At 57.0% G+C, this 25,882-nt stretch overlaps 2 protein-coding genes across 3 annotated transcripts; one reads left to right on the top strand and one right to left on the bottom strand.

Moving 5' to 3' along the window:
* Window positions 1-412: 412 nt before the first annotated feature.
* On the bottom strand, window positions 413-17,680 carry UBR7 (ubiquitin protein ligase E3 component n-recognin 7). 2 transcript variants are annotated; one of them, XM_060180954.1, is made up of 11 exons: window positions 17,477-17,680; window positions 14,711-14,844; window positions 14,479-14,539; window positions 13,163-13,258; window positions 10,809-10,862; window positions 9,947-10,052; window positions 8,043-8,248; window positions 7,348-7,500; window positions 6,526-6,688; window positions 5,262-5,323; window positions 413-2,183 (listed from the first exon to the last, which is right to left on the bottom strand). In XM_060180954.1, exons 1-11 carry the CDS (start codon window positions 17,624-17,626, stop codon window positions 2,091-2,093), a joined length of 1,278 nt encoding a protein of 425 aa, XP_060036937.1. In that variant the 5' UTR covers window positions 17,627-17,680; the 3' UTR covers window positions 413-2,090. The 2 variants fall into 2 exon arrangements, with proteins under 2 accessions (XP_060036937.1, XP_060036938.1); XM_060180955.1 differs by having other exon boundaries at window positions 7,348-7,488.
* Window positions 17,681-17,817: 137 nt separating this feature from the next.
* GON7 (GON7 subunit of KEOPS complex) lies at window positions 17,818-24,837 on the top strand. Its single transcript, XM_060180956.1, has 2 exons — window positions 17,818-18,046; window positions 24,515-24,837. Exons 1-2 carry the CDS (start codon window positions 17,857-17,859, stop codon window positions 24,607-24,609), a joined length of 285 nt encoding a protein of 94 aa, XP_060036939.1. The 5' UTR covers window positions 17,818-17,856; the 3' UTR covers window positions 24,610-24,837.
* Window positions 24,838-25,882: the final 1,045 nt, after the last annotated feature.

The following is a 25,882-nucleotide window of genomic DNA, read 5'->3' as shown; positions in this document are numbered from 1 at the left end:
TCCTGAGGTCGGTGCTCGGCGTCAGGTGCCAGAGCAATGCTCCGGCTCTCTTCTTAATCTCGGCAAAGGCTTTATTAAAGACGGGGGCTGAGGGAGAGGGCGTAGCTCCAGAGCTGCTGGGCTGCCCTTCCAACGGTGCCTCCACACGGACTGGGTGCTAGAACCCAGGTCTTCAGTGATGTGTTACACGGGGTGGGCCCCCCAGCCCCACTCTGAGATGCGGCTGCTTGCCTGTGCACGCGGAGCCCATCCCTCCTCTCTGGGGCTCCCCAGGCGTGCCGCCGAGGGGCGTGAAGGGGCGGCGAGCAGGGCAGGGCAGGGCATCAGGCCAACCAGGCCGCCGACCCCAGCGACCTCATTCTCCTACAAGCCGCCCTCCCTGCACGTGACTCAAGTCAACGCAGACAGCCACTGCGTTGATATGCTTTTATTTAAATTTGACAGAAACCTGATTGGACGTGTGTAATTATAGTTTTACAAAAACGCTCATACAACGCCAGACTTTCTTAAAAGCGACTAATGTCATGTTCTTGTTCTGCACGAGACGTGCGCTAACGTCAGGTGCCACAAGCCGGCCAAAATCTATCTATACCCAGACACAGCCCAGTAGTTATAAGAAAACTAGTCGTGAATAGGATTAAAACAAAAGTTCCCGGTGCATGTAAAAGAAGGAAAGTAGCTCCAAACAAGTCCTTTAGCACGGGGCCCAGGGAGTGATGTCGCCTCTGACCAGAAAGAGCCTCTGTGAAATCAAACCTTCAGCAAGAGAGACTTGCAGACACAACAGCACACAACTCGTGCAGCCTCAGGCAGGGGCTCCGAGGCCCAGGAGCTCCGAGCAAATCCCCAAGCCCTTGCCCGGCCCTACCGGCCCTGTTCTACACAGGCCTCGCCTCTCTCTCCACAAGGAGCTGCACTCGCCAGGCCGGGTGGGAAAAAAGGGGACGCCCACCAAGGCCTGGACTTTCCACAAGCCCTGCCCCCACCCGTCTGGGTCCGGGTGAGTGCTGCCCACCCTCAGGGCCGCTCCAGGCTTCACGGTCAGACTTTAGCACTCCTGAGGGAGACTGAGCAAGACGCTTGTCTCCACAGAGCCAAGACCATTCGTTCAGGAAGTTATTTAAAGGACCTCCCCTCAAATGCAGGTTTTACACAATGCCCCATGAGGTTCCTCACAGGAAGAGCCCAGGGTCAGCAGGCCACCTGCAGAGACAAGCACTGACGGGACGCCCATCACCCCTGCCTGTGGGCTGCAGACTCCCACCCCACCTGCCTCTCCACACAGGGCTCACGGCCCGGCCCACAAGCAGGCTCCCGTCAGGGTCTTCTCAGCAGCTAGAGAGGAGATAGTTTACTGGATCCTGACATTTTACTAGCCCGCTTTGAACAGGTGCTTAAGAGTTTCCCTGATAACACAACACACTCCAGAGGGCTTTGCAAACCACCGAGATGTCACAGGGCAGAATCTGCTCTGCTCCTGGCAGCTACCTCAGGAGGCCGTGTGAGCGCTCCAGTCCTGAAACGCTACCATTCCAGTGCCAGCAGAACGAGGACGAAAACTCTACATTCCTGACCAAAGCCGGCTTCCTCGGCCCGGCCTGCCATCAGCCCAGTCTCCTGGCTAATCTGGAGGAGAGGGTCCGAGACCCCGGCCCCTTCTAAGCAGGAGAGTGGGAGGAACAGCCAGGCCGGAGGAAGTGTGGCCCCAAGGCACCTCTGGAGGTTCCGGCTGACAGGAAAACACCCTTCTCTGAGGCCTGCAGCAGGGCCTGGAAGACAGCTCCGTGGTGGAGTGGACGCATTCAGGACGTAGGGACAAGCTGGGACACTGCAAAGGAGTTCACTCTCTCCAAGCCCAAACCGGAGTCCTTCAGAACATGTGGGCAAACGTCTGGGCGGGGGTGGGGGGGCACCGAGCTGAGCAGGAACGAGGCAGCTGGTCGTGGGGCAGAAACACCAGCGACTGGAGTCGGGGTGCAGGGCCGCAGAGAACGAGCCCTCTCCCCAGGACGGAAGGAGGACAAGAGCGAACGCGCCTTTATTCCTGGGCCGGCGGCCCCGCGCCCCCGGGAGGCGGCCTCGCGCCCAGCCTAGCTGCAGTAGTGCTGCACCCCGTCGACCCGTCTTCTCTTTTTAGACTGAAACTCCTCGAAAAACTGCTGGATATCCTCTCTCTTCACGACCTGTGGAGGAAAGGAAAGGTTAGGGACGGGAACCACAGCTCAGGGCAGGTGCGTCGGGTAAAGCGGACCACACGCCGATGCAACAGCGCCCACACACTGGCACCCACATGCTACGATGACGCACCACAGCTGTGCCCTGAATCGCACGGGGCAGCCACCGCTCCCGGACACCGCCAGCACCTTGCCCCGGCCCGGCCGGCGGCTGGCACACCAGCTGGTCAGCTCTCAGCAATCAGAAGCCTTCACTGGTGCGAGATCGAGATGCCCGAGACGATCAAAGTTCTAATGTACTCGGGGAAATGCTGGGGAAAGTCACTTACAAAATTCTAAAATGAAGACCACTCCTTGCTGGGTCACGAATATTACACACTGGGGGGTCGGGCGGTGGCGCAGCGGGTTAAGTGCAGGTGGCGCAAAGCGCAAGGACCGGCTTAAGGATCCCAGTTCGAGCCCCCGGCCCCCCACCTGCAGGGGGGTCACTTCCCAGGCGGTGAAGCAGGTCTGCAGGTGTCTGTCTTTCTCTCTCCTTCTCTGTCTTCCCCTCCTCTCTCCATTTCTCTCTGTCCTATCCAACAATGATGACGACAATAATAGTAACAACTACAGGGATAAACAAGGGCAACAAAAGGGAAAAAAATGGCCTCCAGGAGCAGTGGATTCATAGTGCAGGCACCGAGCCCCATTGATAACCCTGGAGGCAAAAATAAATAAATAAATAACACTGGAGAGTTTACCTGGCAAGGATATTGTAGAACGAGCTCAAAAAGCACTCAGGTGTGTGATTTGCAGTTTGGCTGTTTTGTTTTGGGTTTTTATCTATTCCTGCTCCGCTCTGGCGGGTGTGGTGCCAGGGACTGAATCCAGGGCCAGGAGCCTCAGGCCTGAGAGCCTGTGTGGCCACTGTGCCATCTTCCTGGCCTGTGGGTTTCAGTTTCTTGGTTTTCTCAAACAGTCAATTTACAGAGCAGAAATGTGTGTCCAAGTTGCTTATTTACTGTGATGTTTTGAAAACGCAGTTTCTGAGGGACCGGGCAGTGGCTCACTTGGTTGAGCTCACACACGACAGTGCGCAAGGACCCAGGTTCAAGCCCCTGTTCCCCACCTGCCCCTGTAGGGGAAGCTTCAAAGGAGGTGAAACAAGGCTGCACATGTCTCCCTCTTTCTCTCTTCTTTTTTAGGTTTTTGTTTGTTTGTTTTTAATTTCTTTAGTGGCGGATTAATGGTTCACAGCTGATAGTAAATACAATAGTTTGAACGTGCGGTCAGTTTGCCACACAACAATACAACCCCCACTAGGTCCTCTGTCATCCTTTTCCAGGACCTGGACTCTCCCCTTTGTAGGTTTTATTTATTGACTGACAGGAAAGATAGGAAGAGAAAGAACCAGACGTCACTCTGGTACATGTGCTTCCAGAATCTCACCCAAGACCTCGTGCTCGGAGAGCCAAGTGCTTCACTCACTGCACTACCCCCGGACCACGTGGCTCCCTTTCTCTCTCTCTCTCTCTCTCTCTCTCACCTTCCTTCTTAACTTGTCTCTATCCAAAACAAGTAAAATACCATAGGTAGGTAAGTAGGTAGATAGACAGACAGATAGATGCTGCGTAGTTTTTGTAACTGTGCGTGTGCGACCAGAGTGCCACTCTAGAACACTCGTGAGGGTGATGTGTCAGCCTCTAATAACGAATGTTCTTTATTCTCAACAACGAAATTTCCAGAAAAAGAATGTGTCTGGCTTAATGTTTTTCTCTCCTCTTCCAAGACTCTACTTCAAGGTCAGGAGAGGCAGGGCTGCTCGGTGGGCACAGTCACCCTTCACATATTCTAGCGGTGCCTTTCCTTTCGTGCAGCGCTGACCAAATCCACGGCAGGTTTTGCTGCGGGGCCGGGGGCTCCTCTGCGGTGGCAACAGGAATAACCACTGCACGCAGGGGCACCTCTGGCGGCACAGTGCTGAGCTCACGTGCCTGGGCTCCCGGCTCCGACCCCACTGCCCCGGGAGGTGGCGTGGTGGTCTGGCTTCAAACAGCAGCACTGCGCGCTGCTCTGGAACTCAGGCCTCAGGCCACAGCTCCAAGTTCCCCCACATTTGTGAGGAAGAAAACGGCCCGAGGAGCCTGGCAGTCAGTGTGGCCTCAGGACACACCCTGAGCATCTCTGCCATTCTGGCTGCAGGGGAGCAGAAGAATAGAAGCTTAGAGGTGAGACGTCAGGTCACTGCTTTGTGACTGCCCTCGGGAAGGCAGAAAAGCATGTGAGGAAATAAATAGTAAATGGCTAGAGAAAGCGTTTGACCATTTATCTGAAAGACAAGTCTAAGACAAAAGTATAAAGACTCTAAGCTAGCTAATGAGAATGACATTTTAGCCTCAAATTATAAAGTTAACATTTTTGTTTGTTTGTCTGATGGGACAGAGAGAAATTGAGGGGAGAGGGCACCCCTCAAGAAGTGTCCCCTGCAGGTGGGGACGGCGGCACGAGCCCGAGTCCTTGCGCATGGTAGCGTGCCACTGCCCGGCCCCTGTAGTGTTCCTTAAAAATCATACCATTATTTAAAAATCCTTTACAGTTTTTTTTGAAAAGTGGCACAAAATGTTTATTAAAAAAAACCCTAATTTTATTTGCTAGAACAGCACCACTCATGAAGCTTCCCCTCTGCAGGTGGGAACCAGGGGCCTGAAGCCGGGTGACAGTGTGCTTCAGCCAGGAGCGCCAACACCCACACCCCGTCCTGTTTTCTTTCTAAACTACAAAGCCCAGAAAAAGGGCCCGTCCGCCTTTACTCTCTCCCCTCCTCCAGGTGAGGGCCGGCGGGCTGAGTGCGGCTGAGACATGAGCCTTCTCCTCTGCGGCGGCAGCTCTCCTCAGGCTCCGGGTGACGGCCTGCCCGCCCCTCCCCTCTCCTCCCACAGGAGTCCCACAGCGGCTGGCGACGGCGGCCGGCCGGCTCCCTCAGCTCTGGCCGCACTGAACTCTCACATCCCCTGTTGAGACACAGCCATTGCCCTCGGCCAGGAGAGAGCGGTTGGTCAGGACGGACAGGGCGAGGACGGGCATTATCTAGCTAGCGCCACATACCGTGCCTTCGTCAGCGAATCTCCTGAGATAGTCTTTCAGTTCAGTCTTCAGGTCGTTGTATTCTGCGTCAAAACAACAAAAAAGGGATTTCAACTTCAGGTGACACTTTGCTTTTAGAAAATTACCAAGAACACTGAACAGTTCAACTTTTTCTTTCAGTGAAACCTGCACAGAAAAATCTTTCCGGTTTCTCCCATAATCTTGCATCATTTTGATAGCCGGGGTCCTCTTCTGTTACTTAAAAAAAAACAAACACAACAGATATCCTCACTTCTAAAAACATGATTTTTACAACGTTTCTGATTTCCCCAAAAGTCTACTACTTAAGGCTTATCTGGCATTTTTCCCTGGCAAAGGTTTATCACTACTGTTTTGATGGGACAGAGAAACTGAGAGGGGGAGATGGGACAGAAATGGAAGGAGAAAGAGAGGACACCCAGAAACGGCAGGCGGCTGTCACCTGCAGCTGAGCCAGAGAAGCTGAGGGAAAGGAAACGGATACTCTTTTGTTTTGCCTCCAGGGGCTCGGCGCCTGCATTACGAATCCACTGCTCCTGGAGGCTAGTTTTTCCCCATTTTTATTGCCCTTTTTGTTGTATTTATTGTTATTGTTGTCACTGCTGTTGTTTTTGTTGTTGGCTAGGACAGAGAGAAATGGAGAGAGGAGGGGAAGACAGAGAGGGGGAGAGAAAGACGGACACCTGCAGACCTGCTTCACCGCCTGGGAAGCCGGTCCTTGCGCTTTGTGCCACATGCGCTTAACCCGCTGCGCTACCGCCCGGGCCCCGTAAACTGATGTTCTAATAGTCCCTACCACACCTGCCCGTGTCCAAATGCGTTTTTAGTGCAGCATGTAACCTTGCTGATTGGTGACACCAACTTGCAGCTGAGCCAGAGTAGCTGAGCTGCAAATTACAATCCCAAACTTGAGTCTTTGGGGTGTGAAACCCAACTGCGAAGAATCGGCTGCTCACAGCTGTCCTGCACCTTCACACTGTCTTCTCACTTACTGCTCCTGCCTCCAGAGAGAGTAAACGTGGGCTCAGTGCCTGCAGGTGACTCCATCAGGGCCTGCTGGCTGTTTTCTTTCTGCCTCTCCTCACCCGCGGCACTGCCCCAGCACCCACAAAGCCTTCCGGGGCTGGGAGCTTAAGCCCAAGTGGCAACTGTGTCCTTTACAGGGTGAGCCAGCACCTGGCCACAACACAAACTTCTTGCTAGTGAAGGGAAGCTCGGACCTGAAGGAGTTTCAAACACTACTCACCACAAATGAGCTCCACTTGCTGGACTCTGTCCATGCTGTTGAGGGTGTCCATGAGCGGGTCCCTCCTGCCAGCCGCCTGCCCCACCTTGCCTTTGTTCTCGTAAGCCAGCACTGTGTCACGTTCGTCTATCAGGAAGACAACGTCCAGCTCACCGTACATTTCCTTAAAACACAAAGCCATTTCCGTTAGAAATACAAGGCGTCCCCACCGTCGTCTGCACAGATATCGACAGCACCTTGTTTCTGTATTTTTCTTTCTTTCTTTATTATTAGATAGACAGAAATGGGGGGGGGGGGGACTGAGGGAACGGCAGACACCTGCAGCCCTGCTTCACCGGGGAGCAGGGGCTTGAACCCGGGTCCTCTTGCACTACAGGATGCCCCTCTAGGTATGCGTTGCCCGGCCTTGTTCATGCTGCACTTAGTTTTTTAGACTCAGAGCAAAACCTGAACCTTTTGAGCACAGTTGCTCTATCATTTAGTTCAACTCTTGGCGCTTTTAGAGGTTTCATGACCTACCCGGCCCCACTTCCCAGCTTCTCAATAGATGGTATGCCGGCTGTGTTCAGAGATCACTGACTCACTGTGACTTTCCAGAAACTTCTGTTTCCAAGAACTACTGTGGTTAAAAACAACAGAACTACTTTCCAGTAAAATGAAGGGAATGAAAGGTACTGCATACTGTCCCCTTTCTCCCAAAGGACTCACCTGCAAGCACTACACACATTAACTTAACACCGAGGATCTCAACCCCTACCGTCTAGTGGTCGGTGTCCCAAGTCAACGCTTCTGGGGCCGCAGAGTGCCGGCCGCCTCACTCACCAGACAGGCTTTGCACGCGCACAACTTGCTGCGCCAGTTTGGGGGCCAGTAGGTGGCAGCGTCTTTCTTCACATAGCGCTGAGCTCGCAGCTCCTCCAGTCTGCAGCCGGCCCGTGGCTGTGCACCGCCGCACTCTTGATTCTGAAAGGGCGTCTGAAGTAAGTTCTGGACTCGATTTTATTTTCCATACCCAGGGCCTCAAGCATGTGTGACCTCAGTCTTCTAGAGCTGCTTTTCCATTCAGAGAGAGACAGGCGGAGACAGAGAGGGAGACTCCACAGCACCAGAATCCCTGCAGTAGCACTGGTGCTCGTGTGGCTTGGCCTCTGGGCCCTCAGAGTTTTGGTTTTTTTTTTTAAATTATCACAATTTTCATACTGTAGACTTTATAAAAAGATATTTCCTTTCTTTTTTTGGAGATGGAAATTGAAAGGGGAAGACAGGAGGAGAGGGCGAGACACCTGTAGCCAGCCCTACTTCACCACTTGTGAAACACCCCCCCCCCCGTGGGCGGGGACCAGAGACTTGAACCCAGGCCCCTGTGCATGGTGATGTCTGCGCTCACCCGGGTGCACCACTGCCTCACCCCCATAAAAGGAATTCTTCAGACCAAGGAAAGAGCTAGACCCAGAGCCCTAGAGCTCACATCATCAATCCGAGACCTGTTCACGTAAGGCTCAGACATGGCACGGTACCTGAAGGACGGGCTCCGAACTAGAGCCGGGGCAGGGCTCGCTCATCTGCTCCGCCGCAGCATCTCTGACAGTGTCCTTTCCGTGCGGCACAACATTCTCTCTCAGAGTGCTGTCTTGAGCTCCATCTTCAGACTCGGCAACTTCTGGACCAGCTGGCCCGTCAACATTCAGCACCAAGCTGTCCTCCTCAGCAGCCACTCTGGTTACTGCGGGTTCAAGGAAAACCTTTAGTCCCAGGAACAAACACATCCAAATCTGGAAAAGGGCTGAGTCAGACTTTATTCTGAGTGACAAGGAAGGAAACGAGGATTTCTCTATTGATGTCGCCTAATATGAAGACAGATCTTCTCAGTCCCTGGGAACAAAGGGCTGAGCCTGCTGGGAGGTGGCGCCTGTGCACAGACCCTGAGTTGTCTACCACTGGCTCCCTGCACCAAAACAAAAGGCAGAAAGGTGGTTTTTTTTTTTTTTAATATTTATTTCCTTTTGTTGCTGTAGTTATTGACGTCGTTGTCGCTGGATAGGACAGAGAGAAATGGAGAGAGGAGGGGAAGACAGAGAGGGGGAGAGAAAGACAGACACCTGCAGACCTGCTTCACCGCCTGTGAAGTGACTCCCCTGCAGGTGGGGAGGCGGGGGCTCGAACTGGGATCCTCACGCCGGCCGGTCCTTGCGCTTTGCGCCACCTGCGCTTAACCCGCTGCGCTACCGCCCGGCTCCCTAGAAATCTTTATTTAAACACTTTGATGTGAAGAGATAAAAACTAGTGCCGATGTTAGAGATGGGGCAATTCAAAAGCTGAGAGCTAGTCAGAAGAGATTCCACTGCAAGCACAAGTATCAGGTGGCTCTGAAGAAACAAACGGGAGCCAGGTGGTGGCACGGTGAGCAAGGACCCAGGTTCAAGCCCCGGGTCCAGACCTGCAGGGGAAAGCGTCACAAGTGGTGAAGCTGGTCTGCAGGTGTCTCTGTCTTTGTCCTCTGTATCTTTCCCTTCCCTCTCAATTTCTGATAGTCTCTATCCAAAAATTAAAGGTAATTTAAATAATTTTTAAAAAAACCAGCTATTCTGAATGACAAGGGAATCAAGAGGCAGAAGTGTGTGTTTGGGGGGGTCCTGTCAAAAAGAAACAAGGAGGCTCAAGCTGCCTTTCAGTTTCCGTCTGCTGCGAGGGCAGCAGGTGAAAGGCGAGGAGGAAAATCGATGAACGGAACCCAGAGACCGAAACCTGCACAGGCCGGCCCCGGCGGAGAGAACTACCTACCACGTGAGGAAGGGTCCGAGAGCACGGCGACCGGAAGCAAGTGGAAAATGCTCATTTTTGCCTGGGGGCGGGGAACACTGCTCTGGGCCATGTGCGCCTGGCTCAAACCCAAGGTCTCTCACAGGCAAGCTCCGGGCTCTGCCCAGAAAGCCCCCCAGGGGCACAAGGTCAACACCTCGGAGACAAAGGTGTGGCCACACTGCAGGTGCTTTGGCAGTGAAGTCAAGGAAATCACGCCAGAGCCTCAGATCTGCTGGAGAATGAACGGCTCAGGTCTAATGAGCGCCTCGGATCATGTCAGTGCAAGACGGGAGAACTGGGCAACAGGTGGGACAGCAGCCCTCGCCACCATGGGCGTGGGCACGGGGCACGTCCCACCCAGGCCAGCGGGCACGTTCTACTCATCTCCCCAAGTGCCGGCCAAAAACTCAGCCCTGCAGTCTCCCTGGTTCAGGCCTCAGCCAAACCTGCAGCTTGTGATCTCAGCAGCTTTTCTTGATCGTCTCCTAAGCAAGCGCTTGTGGAGGAGGAATATAGCGCACGCTTTTTTCTATACCGCAGAGTCTCATAAACAGTCGCTAGAAGTTCTGCTGCAGAGAGCGCGCACCTGTCAGAGCACAGCGCCCGCCCAGACACCCACCTGCCAGGTGTGTGGCGTAGACCCACAGGAAGGAGCAGCGTCTCATGCAGGCCGGGCACACCATCTCCTGGAAGTCCCCGCTTTCGGGTGGGGCGGCACCCAGGTGCTGTAAACACAGAATACCGAGGCTTCCTGTGAGTGCTCAGGGGTCCAGCACGCTCACCCTTTCTAACAGTCCACGGACCAGATCTTCATCATCTGTCTACAAGGGCAGCTGCGGTACACGGAGACGGGGTTCACCTCATACAACTTGAAACGGCGTCCCTCTCTGTGACGAACACGGCTGTGAGGACTGCAGAGACGAGCTGACAGGGGTGCACGACCCTGCACACCAGAGACTCTGGGCTCGATCCCCACCACACCATTTATTAAAAAATAAAAGGTGGAGTCGGGCGGCAGCACAGTGGGTTAAGCGCAGGTGGCGCAAAGCACAAGGACCGGCATCAGGATCCTGGTTCGAGCCCCCGGCTCCCCACCTGCAGGGGAGTCGCTTCACAGGAGGTGAAGCAGGTCTGCAGGTGTCTGTCTTTCTCTCCCCCTCTGTCTGCCCCTCCTCTCTCCATTTCTCTCTGTCCTGTCCAACAACGACGACATCAATAACAACAACAATAACAAACTACAACAATAAACAACAAGGGCAACAAACAAGAATAACTAAGTTAAACTATATTAGAAAAGTAAAAGGCAGGGCTAGAGAGCAGCCCCCGCAGCCGGCAGAGCCCTCCGGCGTGGCACAGCTTGGCTCCGGCCAGGCCCCTCACGCAACGGAGCTGCGGTGCCGTCTCCCGTCGTTTCTCTCTTCCAGCTGAGAGTCGGCTCAAGTGGCGAGGGAGAAGAAAGGAAGAAGTCCGAGTCTCCTTACCCTTCCGTGGAACCAGTCCTCACAGACCACACACTGGATCATCTCATCTGGGACCTGCCACGGAAAAGCACTGATGTCAGTGTCACACGTTGAGTACACCTGGCGAACAGGAGAACTAAGCACCCGGCGGCCCTCTGCCGGCTCTGTGACTCCAGCGCCCGTGGGCTAGCAGGCCGGCAGGCGGCAGGGACAAGACCGAGGGGCCGCCGGCGAGCTCGTTCCTCGCGACGGGATCACAAGGTGCCGCTGAGCACCCACAGAAGCTCTCTGGCGTCAGTCACTTCCTAGCTGAGTAGCGACCCCCACAGATGCGCAGACCCAGGCGGGGAAGAGTACGGAGCGACCGGCGGAAGACGGATGGACACCTTACCGCACCGTGCTGACAGGTGGGGAGAAACAGGCGTCTCCCCGCCTGAGTACACAGTCGGGAGTCTTGAACCTGAGTACTAAGCACCCAAACTCTGGTTTATTACAGACCAGGACATTTATAAACCGAAGGAATAAAGACTATTTGGGTGGTCCGGGAGGTGGCGCAGTGGTAAAGCTTTGGACTCTCAAGCATGAGGTCCCGAGTTTGATCCCCGGCAACACATGTGCCGGAGTGATGTCTGGTTCTTTCTCTCTCCTCCTATCTTTCTCATAAATAAATAAAATATTAAAAAAAAGAAAAGAAAAGACTATTTGGGGGTGATTCTCCTTTTGTTCCCACAAGTTGGCCAAGACTTGTGTTGTGCCATCCTTAAGGAAACGCACACAGCTGCTGCGTGCAGTGTGCGCGAGCGCGTGGCCGTTTCATTCTTCCTCTTCCTACTTGTCTGTCACTTTGGTTTCTGTCCTGACTCAACAGTCGTGACACTTTGTACTTCACACACCCAGCTTTGAGGTTTCATCTTTGAGTTGCAAGACAACCAGAGTAAGGCAGCGGCCACTTGCTACAGGTACAAACTGCAGAGGCTCGAGCACCAGCCTTGCAGGCCTCACTTCCTGGGTCCCAGCCCTGGCATCACATGTGCCCGGGTGACGCTCTAGTCCTCTCTCCTCTCTCCATCATGAGTACATGATTTCTTTTTAAGTACACCTTCAAGTGCGTCCATATGTAAGCAATTCAGATCCAGTCAAAGTCTGCGAAAGGGACACCCGGGAAAGCCAAGCAAACGCCATACGCTGGCGGACACGTGTGTCACCCGGGAAAGCCATGCAAACCCCATGACACGTGTGTCATCTCAGTCATAGCCAAGGAAGAAAAGCATTTCCTGTGACACTCTCTTTATCAGAATGGCAAAAAACGGCAAGGCTGGCAGTATACAGGTTGGTAAGCCATGAGACAACACGCCACACATGCCGGGCGCTGAGCTCCTCAGCTCGAAGCCGCCACCATTCTATGCAGCTTCTCAGCCGGGTCCCGTGCTATTGTAGATGCCAGTGGTGAGCGGTACCGTGGCCTGCTTCTACCGCACCCTTAAATATACGTCTTCCATCAAAATAAATCGTGAATGAGAATATCCTCTGGCCCACCAATTCTACCTTCTGGCACCGATTCTGCACATCAGCAGAAGTCCGCTGCCGCGTCCCTGTAGGGCACCCGCTACACCCCTTACTCCTATGGCCCTGACAAACCAGGTGACTCCGTCCCGTCACAGGAAGCTAGCAGTCAGCCAACGCCCTGCCATGTGAAGGAGCCCTCTGCTGGGAAGAGGGCAAGGCGGGTTTCCTCAGCAGAGCAGGGCGTCTATGAACCACCGACGCGAGACAAGCTCATTGCCAACGTGGCCACAGAGGCCGGCAAGACAGCAGCAGAGCCGAGCCACAGCCACCGGCCTGAGAGGCGGAGGCGCCGGGTTCAGCCACGAGCCGGCTCACAGCAGACGCCGTGGAGCACCCGCACCAGGCTCGGCGGTAACGGTCACTCCCAAGGAGCAAAGAAGCTGAAGGTGATTCTTATTTTCTAGAGATCACAGAGAAATGAAGCAGGCAGGTAAGCAAGAAACAGAAAGGAATAAACAGTCAAACAGCCCTGGTCTTGGGAAGGCCCTGTCCAATATTTCTTTTTTCCCTTTTTTTTTTTTTTTCACCAAAGCCCTGCTCAGCTCTGGCTGAATGTGGAGCGGGGGACTGAACTTGGCATCTCAGAGCCTCAGGCAGGAGAGTCTGTTTGCATGATCATCGTGCCGTTTCCCCAGCCCCACTGCCACCCATAGGATGTAAGAGTGGGAAGAGTAGCTGAGGTCTAAACCAGCGACAGCTCCAGGCCGGACTCGGTGGAAAGGAAAACCCTGCGTTCTTCCACAATTCCCAACTGCCCTGGACAGCGGCTGAGAAGCGCGAGGCAGAGACGGGGCCAGGAGCTCACCTACCTCATCTTCCGGGTCCGGGTAGGGTCTCTTGCAGATGCAGTACAAGCCAAAGAAGTTGTCGTTGTATTTATTGCCAGGGTTTGTCTTTCCCTTGTCCTGAAACACATCCATTTGGCCTTGAATATCGCATACCAACTTGCACACCAGTCAACTTCTGTATCGATATCCCCTTCTCACCAGAGCGCTGCTCAGCTCTGGCTGCTGGTGGCACACTGAACCTGGGACTCTGGAGCCGCAGGCACAACAGTGTCTTTGCAGAGCCATGCTGCTCCCTACCCCGCCCTTAAATGTCTTTGCAAAGTACTTTGTGCCGCCTAGCTACGATGTTGCTAGGAGGTAAAACTAGGCAAAAAAAACCAGCCCAAAATAACCTTCAGAAGAGAAACAGCCTGACAGACTTAGCAATTCTGAAACCACAGTGTAAACTTTTTATTTCCTTTTTCATTTATTCCACTATGATTCCTGTTATAAGCTCTCTGTACCACAGCCCTGCTCAGCTCTGGCTGGTGGTGCTGGGCACTGAACCTAGGACCTCAGAGCCTCTGGCATTAAAGTCTGTTTGCTTAACCACTGTGCTAGTTCCTACACACAAGCTGTCTTTTTACAAATAAGAAAACATTCTGCCTTGCAGGTGAAAACCTCGCACAGGTCTGTGTGTGTAGTTTATTATTGTTGTCTACTGCCACCAGGGCTGTCACTGGAGCTCAGGGCCGGCCAGACAAATCCACCATTCTTGGCAGCCATCTTTCTTCCTTTCTTACTTGAGAGGGGAAACACAGAGAGAGAGAGAGAGAGAGAGAGAGAAAGCTTGTGAAACTTCCCCCTGCAGGTGGGGGGTGGGGTCTCGAACCCAGGTCCTCAGGCACCTCAGGCCTGGCCCCTTTGGGACACTGTTTCAAGACAGGCCCTTTGCACCAAAAGCCTCGCCACTCGGCCGTCACCGTACTCATCTCTGGCAGGGCCAGCGGCTAGTGTGCAGGCCTGAGTCCACTGGCCGGGGTCCCTCCTTTATGCAGACAGAGGGACAGAGGGACAGAGGGGAGCCGCACCACAGCACCAGAGCTTCCTCCCGGCTGCACGCACGACAGCGCCTGTGTCCTCTCTCCGTCTGTAACCCGCACTCTGCACACAACACCCGCCCAGAGCTCTCTCACACTAGTCACACGTCCAATCCAGGCTCTGAAAAGGGTGTGCAGCTTTCCAGTCCAGTGAAAACCCGAGTACAATCTAATCAGTCCCTCCAGTTACACAGAAAGCACAACTTCCTCCTGAGGCCATCTGGTCTCTCCACACGGAGGCTAAGAGCGCATACTCACAGGGAACAGCTTGCACTCCAGGTTCTTAAATTTGCTGTTTCCACAATCACAGCGGAAATTCCTGAAACAAAGGAAGAGAGCGTCTTCGCTTCAAGTTACGACTGTCGGCTGCCATGTAAACCGTCCCTGCCGGGGGCCCCGGTGCAGCTAGACGGGCCGGGGAAGGGCTCCCCCAGCGCGGGACTCTGGAGCGGGGAGAAATGCGGGGGGAGAGCGCCAGGCGTGACTTTACCTCTTGGTGTAGAGCTCAAAGAGCTTGTGGCTCCCGTGACACTCGTAGCTGCAGGCCAGGCAGATCCCCGCCGGCTCCTCGCCCTCCGGGGTGCAGCTGCTGCAGGCGTACAGCGCCTGTCTCTGGACGGGGCCCTGTGGCGGCCGCGTGGAGGAGAGACGAGAACGAGACGGGGGAGTCAGACAGCTGCCGGGAATCCCTGGCAGAGAGCACGCCACCGGGCACCGGGCACGAGGGTTTGGGTCCAAGCCGCCCCCCCAGGGAGGAAGCTCCACAAGGCGTGAGGCAGGGCCGCAGGCCGCGTCTCCGTCTCCCCTTCCCCTCGGTTTCCATCTCTGCCCAGTAGGTGAGAGCCAGAGATCCTCCCACATAAAAGCCACGAGCCACCAGACTGAGACCCAGAAGCTCGCGCCGCACGTCACCCCGTGTACCGGTCCCATCGGGGCCTCTCCCTCTCCCTCCCTCCCTCCCTCCCTCCCTCCCTCCCTCCCAGAAGCCTTCACCATGCGGCCAGGGGTCTGCTCAGTTCTGTCTTTTCAATCACCGTCTAAAGCAATGACCGAAGTGGCGAAATGGCTGCCGGGGGGTGGGGGCTGCTTTGCCCTGTGGGCCAACCAGGTCTGAGCTGTCTCACCCGTCTGCCTCTCCCTCTCTCACTCTATTTCTCTATCTCTGTCTCTCTCAGCGGCCTGAGGCACTGAAAGCACCACAGGGAACAGCAGCAGAATTGCGTTTGCTGGGAGAGGGCGTGTGTGGCCGAGAGCAGGGAGGGCCTTTGCTTCCGGCCTGCAGGTTCTGTGCCCTCAGACAGCTCTCTGCCCAGTCTGCTGAGACAGACAGACAGACGACGAGGAGGAGGCCCAACAGTCAGGATGCTCCGCTTGTTCTCGTGTTTCTTGTTTTCACGGGATGCGGGGGGAGTCTGGGGGCCGGTGCTGAGGAACTAATCAGCTTTAGGTCAGGACGACACAAGAACGTGAGGGAAGCGCACGGGTGGCATCACCGTAAACCTGAGAAGCGTGCGGTCGCACCAAGGTGCACGTCTGCTGCCTGCTTCCACATGGTTTGCAAAGCGCCTGGCTCGACAGAGACAGAGCCGGCAGCGGGGCGTCTGGGGAGGGCACCCGCCGGGTTCCTGGACCGTGTGCGGGTCTAGACGGCTGTGTGCCGGGTCTGTGTGCGGGTCTAGACGGCTGTGTGCCGGTCTGTGTGCGGGTCTAGACGGCTGTGTGCCGGTCTGTGTGCTCTGTGCCGGTCTGTGTGCGGGTCTAGACGGCTCTGTGCCGGTCTGTGTGCGGGTCTAGACGACTGTGTGCCGGTCTGTGTGCGGGTCTAGACGGCTGTGTGCCGGTCTGTGTGCGGGTCTAGACGGCTGTGTGCCGGTCTGTGTGCGGGTCTAGACGGCTCTGTGCGGGTCTAGACGGCTGTGTGCCGGTCTGTGTGCGGGTCTAGACGGCTCTGTGCGGGTCTAGACGGCTGTGTGCCGGTCTGTGTGCGGGTCTAGACGGCTGTGTGCCGGTCTGTGTGCGGGTCTAGACGGCTGTGTGCCGGTCTGTGTGCGGGTCTAGACGGCTCTGTGCGGGTCTAGACGGCTGTGTGCCGGTCTGTGTGCGGGTCTAGACGGCTCTGTGCGGGTCTAGACGGCTGTGTGCCGGTCTGTGTGCGGGTCTAGACGGCTGTGTGCCGGTCTGTGTGCGGGTCTAGACGGCTGTGTGCCGGTCTGTGTGCGGGTCTAGACGGCTCTGTGCGGGTCTAGACGGCTGTGTGCCGGTCTGTGTGCGGGTCTAGACGGCTGTGTGCCGGTCTGTGTGCGGGTCTAGACGGCTCTGTGCGGGTCTAGACGGCTGTGTGCCGGTCTGTGTGCGGGTCTAGACGGCTCTGTGCGGGTCTAGACGGCTGTGTGCCGGTCTGTGTGCGGGTCTAGACGGCTGTGTGCCGGTCTGTGTGCGGGTCTAGACGGCTGTGTGCCGGTCTGTGTGCGGGTCTAGACGGCTCTGTGCGGGTCTAGACGGCTGTGTGCCGGTCTGTGTGCGGGTCTAGACGGCTCTGTGCGGGTCTAGACGGCTGTGTGCCGGTCTGTGTGCGGGTCTAGACGGCTGTGTGCCGGTCTGTGTGCGGGTCTAGACGGCTGTGTGCCGGTCTGTGTGCGGGTCTAGACGGCTCTGTGCGGGTCTAGACGGCTGTGTGCCGGTCTGTGTGCGGGTCTAGACGGCTGTGTGCCGGTCTGTGTGCGGGTCTAGACGGCTGTGTGCCGGTCTGTGTGCGGGTCTGAGCGTCTCAAGCTGGAAAGCGGGGCGGATGCTCCCCAGGGAGGCGGCCCGAGGCGCCTGTGCGGCCGCAGAGTCCCGGCGTTCAGGTCGAAGCTCTTGTGACACATCCTGCGGGGCGGGTCTCCGAGGCGCAGGTGGACCCCGAGGCCACCCGGGTGCGGGGCGGCATCAGGCGGGCGCGGGACTCAGCATGGCCGCCCCTCCGCTCCCTGCCCCGCCGCTCTGTCTCTCTCTGTCTCCCACCATCTCTGTTTAGCGCCCAGATGCGGATGAATCTCCACAGCCCGCGCACCCCAGGGCGGACAGACGGACGGACAGACTCCACCGTAGGGGTGGGGGCGGCCGCAGCGGGGCTCGCGGGGCTCAGGGACGCGGGCACCGGGGCCCACGGAGGCGGCTCGGCGGCAGCAGGGCCCGCAGCCGGGGGAGGGGCGGCGGGCGCTCCAGGCCCCGCCGGGGACGCGGGGCACAACCGGGACGCGGGGCGGGCGCGCACCTGCGAGTAGGAGCACCTCTCGGGGTCGCTGCCGCCCAGGACGGCGCACGCCTCGTCCTCCAGCTCCTCGTCCTCCTCGAGCACGTCCACCAGCGACACCACGGGCTCCAGCTCCGCCGGCCGCCCCGCCGGGCCCTCCGCCCCCGCCATGCTCAACCGTCACTGCGACCCCGACCGCCGCTCGGCGCCGGCGGAGGCGGGAAGAGCCGGCGGGGGCGGGGCCTGGAGGGGCGGGGCCCGGGCGCCGACAGCCAATCCCGGGGGGGGGAAGCGCCGGAAGCGGGGGCGACTTCCGGAGTGACGCCGCGGAAGTCGTCGCTCCCCGCGCGCCCGCCCCCGGCCGGCTTCCGCTTCCAGGTCACGGCCCCAGCGGCGCCGCCATGGAGCTGCTGGGCGAGTACGCGGGTCCGGACGGGCGGCGGCGGCAGCTGCGGGCGTCCTGCGGGGACCCGGGCGCCGCCGAGCCTCTGCGGGGCCTGCTGTCGGGCGTGGCGCACATGCGGGAGCTGGTGGCCGGGCTGCTCGGGCCGCGGGGCGCGGAGGACGAGGACGAGCCCGGGGACGCGGACGGTGAGCGCTGGGGCGGCGGCGGGGGCCGGGGACAGTAACAGTAACGGGGACAGTAATAGTAACGGGGCCGGGACAGTAACAGTAACGGGGACAGTGACAGTAACGGGGCCGGGACAGTAACAGTAACGGGGACAGTAATAATAACGGGGCCGGGACAGTAACAGTAACGGGGCCGGGGACAGTAACAGTAACGGGACCTGGAGAACAATAACAGTAGCAAGGGGCTGGAGGATGACGACACTGACAGTAACAGAGGCTGGGGGAACAACAGTAATAGTAAAGGGGGCTGGGGGACGACAGTAACAGTAACGGGGGCCTGGGAGAACAATAACATAAGGAGGGACTGGGGGACGACGACAGTAACAGTAACAGGGAGGCTGGGGGAACAACAACAGTAATAGTAATGGGGCACTGGGGGAACAACAGCAGTAATAGTAATGGGGCACTGGGGGAACAACAGCAGTAGCAGTGACGGTGGGAGGAGAGCTGGGAGCAGCCCTGGGGGAAGAAGAGTAACAGTAATGGGGAGACGGGGGAGCCGGCAAGGCTCTGGGGTAATAGTAACAGGAGCAGGAATAGAGGGGAGACGGGGGAGCCGGCAGGGCTCTGGGATAATAGTAACAGGAGCAGGAATAGAGGGGAGACGGGGGAGCCGGCAGGGCTCTGGGATAATAGTAACAGGAGCAGGAATAGAGGGGAGACGGGGGAGCCGGCAGGGCTCTGGGATAATAGTAACAGGAGCAGGAATAGAGGGGAGACGGGGGAGCCGGCAGGGCTCTGGGGTAATAGTAACAGGAGCAGGAATAGAGGGGAGACGGGGGAGCCGGCAGGGCTCTGGGATAATAGTAACAGGAGCAGGAATAGAGGGGAGACGGGGGAGCCGGCAGGGCTCTGGGATAATAGTAACAGGAGCAGGAATAGAGGGGAGACGGGGGAGCCGGCAGGGCTCTGGGATAATAGTAACAGGAGCAGGAATAGAGGGGAGACTGGGGAGCCGGCAGGGCTCTGGGATAATAGTAACAGGAGCAGGAATAGAGGGGAGACGGGGGAGCCGGCAGGGCTCTGGGATAATAGTAACAGGAGCAGGAATAGAGGGGAGACTGGGGAGCCGGCAGGGCTCTGGGATAATAGTAACAGGAGCAGGAATAGAGGGGAGACGGGGGAGCCGGCAGGGCTCTGGGATAATAGTAACAGGAGCAGGAATAGAGGGGAGACTGGGGAGCCGGCAGGGCTCTGGGATAATAGTAACAGGAGCAGGAATAGAGGGGAGACTGGGGAGCCGGCAGGGCTCTGGGATAATAGTAACAGGAGCAGGAATAGAGGGGAGACGGGGGAGCCGGCAGGGCTCTGGGATAATAGTAACAGGAGCAGGAATAGAGGGGAGACTGGGGAGCCGGCAGGGCTCTGGGGTAATAGTAACAGGAGCAGGAATAGAGGGGAGACGGGGGAGCCGGCAGGGCTCTGGGATAATAGTAACAGGAGCAGGAATAGAGGGGAGACTGGGGAGCCGGCAGGGCTCTGGGATAATAGTAACAGGAGCAGGAATAGAGGGGAGACTGGGGAGCCGGCAGGGCTCTGGGATAATAGTAACAGGAGCAGGAATAGAGGGGAGACGGGGGAGCCGGCAGGGCTCTGGGATAATAGTAACAGGAGCAGGAATAGAGGGGAGACGGGGGAGCCGGCAGGGCTCTGGGATAATAGTAACAGGAGCAGGAATAGAGGGGAGACGGGGGAGCCGGCAGGGCTCTGGGATAATAGTAACAGGAGCAGGAATAGAGGGGAGACGGGGGAGCCGGCAGGGCTCTGGGATAATAGTAACAGGAGCAGGAATAGAGGGGAGACGGGGGAGCCGGCAGGGCTCTGGGGTAATAGTAACAGGAGCAGGAATAGAGGGGAGACGGGGGAGCCGGCAGGGCTCTGGGATAATAGTAACAGGAGCAGGAATAGAGGGGAGACGGGGGAGCCGGCAGGGCTCTGGGATAATAGTAACAGGAGCAGGAATAGAGGGGAGACTGGGGAGCCGGCAGGGCTCTGGGATAATAGTAACAGGAGCAGGAATAGAGGGGAGACGGGGGAGCCGGCAGGGCTCTGGGATAATAGTAACAGGAGCAGGAATAGAGGGGAGACGGGGGAGCCGGCAGGGCTCTGGGATAATAGTAACAGGAGCAGGAATAGAGGGGAGACGGGGGAGCCGGCAGGGCTCTGGGATAATAGTAACAGGAGCAGGAATAGAGGGGAGACGGGGGAGCCGGCAGGGCTCTGGGATAATAGTAACAGGAGCAGGAATAGAGGGGAGACGGGGGAGCCGGCAGGGCTCTGGGGTAATAGTAACAGGAGCAGGAATAGAGGGGAGACGGGGGAGCCGGCAGGGCTCTGGGGTAATAGTAACAGGAGCAGGAATAGAGGGGAGACGGGGGAGCCGGCAGGGCTCTGGGATAATAGTAACAGGAGCAGGAATAGAGGGGAGACGGGGGAGCCGGCAGGGCTCTGGGATAATAGTAACAGGAGCAGGAATAGAGGGGAGACTGGGGAGCCGGCAGGGCTCTGGGGTAATAGTAACAGGAGCAGGAATAGAGGGGAGACGGGGGAGCCGGCAGGGCTCTGGGGTAATAGTAACAGGAGCAGGAATAGAGGGGAGACGGGGGAGCCGGCAGGGCTCTGGGATAATAGTAACAGGAGCAGGAATAGAGGGGAGACGGGGGAGCCGGCAGGGCTCTGGGATAATAGTAACAGGAGCAGGAATAGAGGGGAGAGTGGGGAGCCGGCAGGGCTCTGGGGTAATAGTAACAGGAGCAGGAATAGAGGGGAGACGGGGGAGCCGGCAGGGCTCTGGGGTAATAGTAACAGGAGCAGGAATAGAGGGGAGACTGGGGAGCCGGCAGGGCTCTGGGATAATAGTAACAGGAGCAGGAATAGAGGGGAGACGGGGGAGCCGGCAGGGCTCTGGGATAATAGTAACAGGAGCAGGAATAGAGGGGAGAGTGGGGAGCCGGCAGGGCTCTGGGATAATAGTAACAGGAGCAGGAATAGAGGGGAGACGGGGGAGCCGGCAGGGCTCTGGGATAATAGTAACAGGAGCAGGAATAGAGGGGAGACGGGGGAGCCGGCAGGGCTCTGGGATAATAGTAACAGGAGCAGGAATAGAGGGGAGACGGGGGAGCCGGCAGGGCTCTGGGATAATAGTAACAGGAGCAGGAATAGAGGGGAGACGGGGGAGCCGGCAGGGCTCTGGGATAATAGTAACAGGAGCAGGAATAGAGGGGAGACGGGGGAGCCGGCAGGGCTCTGGGATAATAGTAACAGGAGCAGGAATAGAGGGGAGACGGGGGAGCCGGCAGGGCTCTGGGATAATAGTAACAGGAGCAGGAATAGAGGGGAGACGGGGGAGCCGGCAGGGCTCTGGGATAATAGTAACAGGAGCAGGAATAGAGGGGAGACGGGGGAGCCGGCAGGGCTCTGGGGTAATAGTAACAGGAGCAGGAATAGAGGGGAGACGGGGGAGCCGGCAGGGCTCTGGGATAATAGTAACAGGAGCAGGAATAGAGGGGAGACTGGGGAGCCGGCAGGGCTCTGGGATAATAGTAACAGGAGCAGGAATAGAGGGGAGACGGGGGAGCCGGCAGGGCTCTGGGATAATAGTAACAGGAGCAGGAATAGAGGGGAGACTGGGGAGCCGGCAGGGCTCTGGGATAATAGTAACAGGAGCAGGAATAGAGGGGAGACTGGGGAGCCGGCAGGGCTCTGGGATAATAGTAACAGGAGCAGGAATAGAGGGGAGACGGGGGAGCCGGCAGGGCTCTGGGGATAATAGTAACAGGAGCAGGAATAGAGGGGAGACTGGGGAGCCGGCAGGGCTCTGGGATAATAGTAACAGGAGCAGGAATAGAGGGGAGATGGGGGAGCCGGCAGGGCTCTGGGATAATAGTAACAGGAGCAGGAATAGAGGGGAGATGGGGGAGCCGGCAGGGCTCTGGGGTAATAGTAACAGGAGCAGGAATAGAGGGGAGACTGGGGAGCCGGCAGGGCTCTGGGATAATAGTAACAGGAGCAGGAATAGAGGGGAGACTGGGGGAGCCGGCAGGGCTCTGGGATAATAGTAACAGGAGCAGGAATAGAGGGGAGACTGGGGAGCCGGCAGGGCTCTGGGGTAATAGTAACAGGAGCAGGAATAGAGGGGAGAGTGGGGAGCCGGCAGGGCTCTGGGATAATAGTAACAGGAGCAGGAATAGAGGGGAGACGGGGGAGCCGGCAGGGCTCTGGGATAATAGTAACAGGAGCAGGAATAGAGGGGAGACGGGGGAGCCGGCAGGGCTCTGGGATAATAGTAACAGGAGCAGGAATAGAGGGGAGACGGGGGAGCCGGCAGGGCTCTGGGGTAATAGTAACAGGAGCAGGAATAGAGGGGAGACTGGGGGAGCCGGCAGGGCTCTGGGATAATAGTAACAGGAGCAGGAATAGAGGGGAGACGGGGGAGCCGGCAGGGCTCTGGGATAATAGTAACAGGAGCAGGAATAGAGGGGAGACGGGGGAGCCGGCAGGGCTCTGGGATAATAGTAACAGGAGCAGGAATAGAGGGGAGAGTGGGGAGCCGGCAGGGCTCTGGGATAATAGTAACAGGAGCAGGAATAGAGGGGAGACTGGGGAGCCGGCAGGGCTCTGGGATAATAGTAACAGGAGCAGGAATAGAGGGGAGACGGGGGAGCCGGCAGGGCTCTGGGATAATAGTAACAGGAGCAGGAATAGAGGGGAGACGGGGGAGCCGGCAGGGCTCTGGGATAATAGTAACAGGAGCAGGAATAGAGGGGAGAGTGGGGAGCCGGCAGGGCTCTGGGATAATAGTAACAGGAGCAGGAATAGAGGGGAGACGGGGGAGCCGGCAGGGCTCTGGGATAATAGTAACAGGAGCAGGAATAGAGGGGAGACGGGGGAGCCGGCAGGGCTCTGGGATAATAGTAACAGGAGCAGGAATAGAGGGGAGACGGGGGAGCCGGCAGGGCTCTGGGATAATAGTAACAGGAGCAGGAATAGAGGGGAGACGGGGGAGCCGGCAGGGCTCTGGGATAATAGTAACAGGAGCAGGAATAGAGGGGAGACGGGGGAGCCGGCAGGGCTCTGGGGTAATAGTAACAGGAGCAGGAATAGAGGGGAGAGTGGGGAGCCGGCAGGGCTCTGGGATAATAGTAACAGGAGCAGGAATAGAGGGGAGACGGGGGAGCCGGCAGGGCTCTGGGATAATAGTAACAGGAGCAGGAATAGAGGGGAGACTGGGGAGCCGGCAGGGCTCTGGGGTAATAGTAACAGGAGCAGGAATAGAGGGGAGACGGGGGAGCCGGCAGGGCTCTGGGGTAATAGTAACAGGAGCAGGAATAGAGGGGAGACGGGGGAGCCGGCAGGGCTCTGGGATAATAGTAACAGGAGCAGGAATAGAGGGGAGACGGGGGAGCCGGCAGGGCTCTGGGATAATAGTAACAGGAGCAGGAATAGAGGGGAGACTGGGGAGCCGGCAGGGCTCTGGGGTAATAGTAACAGGAGCAGGAATAGAGGGGAGACGGGGGAGCCGGCAGGGCTCTGGGGATAATAGTAACAGGAGCAGGAATAGAGGGGAGACTGGGGAGCCGGCAGGGCTCTGGGATAATAGTAACAGGAGCAGGAATAGAGGGGCTGGGGAGCCGTCAGGGGCTCTGCCAACAGGCCCTGCAGGGGGCAGTAACAGTAACTATACAACAGTGGGGATGCGGAGCCCCGGCTGCTAGCGAACAGGTAGCAACAGTCGCTATGGTGACCATGCACCTCTGGCACAGCCGGGTTCATCCCAGCCAGAGCTCAGGGTGATGACGGCGAGGATGAGGGGACACAGCACGGGCTCTGCAGACTCCCGCCTGAGGCCGTGAGGCCCCGGATTCGATCCCAGCTCCACCGTCAGCCAGAGCTGAGCAGGTGTCCAGGGAAACCGATCCCCCGGGCTCGTCTGGGCGCAGGGCTGGGCTCCAGCAGAGTCCGCTGTCCTCCCTGCTCGGAGCCGCAGGGCCGGGTCCAGGCGGGCTGGTGGGCGGTGCACCGCGGATCCGTCGCCTGCCGGCTCGCACGAGGCCCTCTCTGGCACGGGGACAGCTGTGTCTGGACTCAGCTGCTCCGTCAGTGACGTGGGTGGGAGACACTGCTTTCTGAGCTGACGTCCCACGACTTCCCCAGCACACAGGAGTCCCTCTGCTAAAGTGAGATCATAAAAGTGTTTCCTCACCAGCTGGAGAGAACCAGCATCGCCAGCCCGTGCCCGGCCAGGGGTCACGCCGGGACCTTGGTTCCCCGCGCCACAGCAGCGCCCGAGTGAATGTTGGGCTGGGGGTGCTCACTGCGGGGCCCCGGGCTCCTGCCTGGCCGCCCGTGCCGCATCCTCACACCTCCTCCGTGATTTTCTGTATTCCTTTCAACCGCTCAACGTCGTGCCACCAATATTTGTTTTAAAAGGTGATGGAGATGATGGAGGAGATGAAAATAACATTGAAAATAGAATTAATTCAGATGGGCCATCTGCAAAGCGACCGAAGCCGCCGACTCTGTGAAGCCTTAAGGCGCCGTGTCTTGATACCATGCTGGCAGTTAAGGGGTCCTGAGCTGTACCTCGGAAGTGTTTTGTTCATGTAGGACTATTCTGTCAGAAAAAAAAAGCTTCTGTCAAAATGAAAGATAATAAATGCTTAGAAATGAATCTGTTTTCCTGGGAAATAGAAGATCATGAGAATAAAATAGAACATTTAATAATGTAAGATAAAACTTTAATATTCACCAAGTCAGTGACTCAGTTTATGGGATCATGTATGTACGTGTCATGACGGGGTGGGGAGCAGTGACGTTCAAAGAAGTGGCAAGAAGTGGGCGTGAAGCTGAAGAACCGAGGCTCTGAAAGAAGGAGAGATGCTGAGGGGCAGGGAGACAGCATCACTGTTCTGCAAAGACTCCTCCTGAGGCTCCAGAGTCCCAGGTTCAGTCCCCCACACCACCACAAACCAGAGCTGAGCATGCTGTTCAAATGGAGGTCCTCAGAGTCCTGTGCACAGCACACGAACACCCAGGTGTATCCTGCATAGACTCCTGTTAACTGGCACCTTGGGAGAGCTGAGTGGAGCAAGCTGCAGTGAGGGTGTCCACACAGGACATGCTCGTGACAGATGGCTCTTTAGTCACTTTAACAAAGGGTAATGATGCTTTTTAGATCGTGTGGCTTTGAATTTCAGTGGGGACCAGAGCATTTACTGTACTTCCTAAGTCGAGTAAAGAAAATGCAGTGTACATAAGGGAACACAGGTGATTGTAGAATTTTAGAATTGGAAGTAAACGACAAAGAAGATGGTTTATCCCCAAGGTAAATTGAATCTTAGACACCTGCCCTGAGGTGCGGAGCTAGCTTCTTCAGAACCGGGCCTGTGCACAGCTTTTAAAGATCCTAGCCTGGCGCTGGCTAGCTTACAGAACGCACTGCTGAGGAGCCTGATTCACAGCTGTTCGGATCTGCAAGGAGCGTTTGAATTGGAACAGTAGCCTTTCCCTAGGTGCTCTTGTGCAATCCGAGCCGTACTGGCTGGGAAGCCTCACAGTCAGCACTTACCTGATTTAGTCTGTAATAATGTCTTCCATGAGCTCACCTCTGATTTGGATGACCTCACAGTCATTTCAAAAACAAGGTTGGATTCTTACAGTTTTAATATATAGTAAGTTCCAGGAATGGGATGAAAAGGGATTAAGTTTTTTTTTTTTTTTTCTGAGAAAGATAGGAGAGAGAGAACCAGACGTCACTCTGGCACATGTGCTGCCGGGGATCAAACTCGGGACCTCGTG

The sequence above is a fragment of the Erinaceus europaeus genome, chromosome 22 (assembly GCF_950295315.1).
Source record: "Erinaceus europaeus chromosome 22, mEriEur2.1, whole genome shotgun sequence".
Lineage (NCBI taxonomy): Eukaryota > Metazoa > Chordata > Mammalia > Eulipotyphla > Erinaceidae > Erinaceus > Erinaceus europaeus.
Note: the sequence above shows the minus strand (reverse complement) of the source record. Positions and strands in the feature narration are given on the sequence as shown.

Coding starts and splice junctions, on each gene's coding strand:
- UBR7 (XM_060180954.1), bottom strand. CDS start 17,626: ATGGCGGGGGCGGAGGGCCCGGCGGGGCGGCCGGCGGAGCTGGAGCCC. Junction 14,845..17,476: donor AGAGGTGCTCCTACTCGCAG/GTGCGCGCCCGC, acceptor CGGCCGCCACAG/GGCCCCGTCCAGAGACAGGC. Junction 5,324..6,525: donor GCAAGTGGAGCTCATTTGTG/GTGAGTAGTGTT, acceptor GTTTTGACGCAG/AATACAACGACCTGAAGACT.
- GON7 (XM_060180956.1), top strand. CDS start 17,857: ATGGAGCTGCTGGGCGAGTACGCGGGTCCGGACGGGCGGCGGCGGCAG. Junction 18,047..24,514: donor CGAGCCCGGGGACGCGGACG/GTGAGCGCTGGG, acceptor TTGTTTTAAAAG/GTGATGGAGATGATGGAGGA.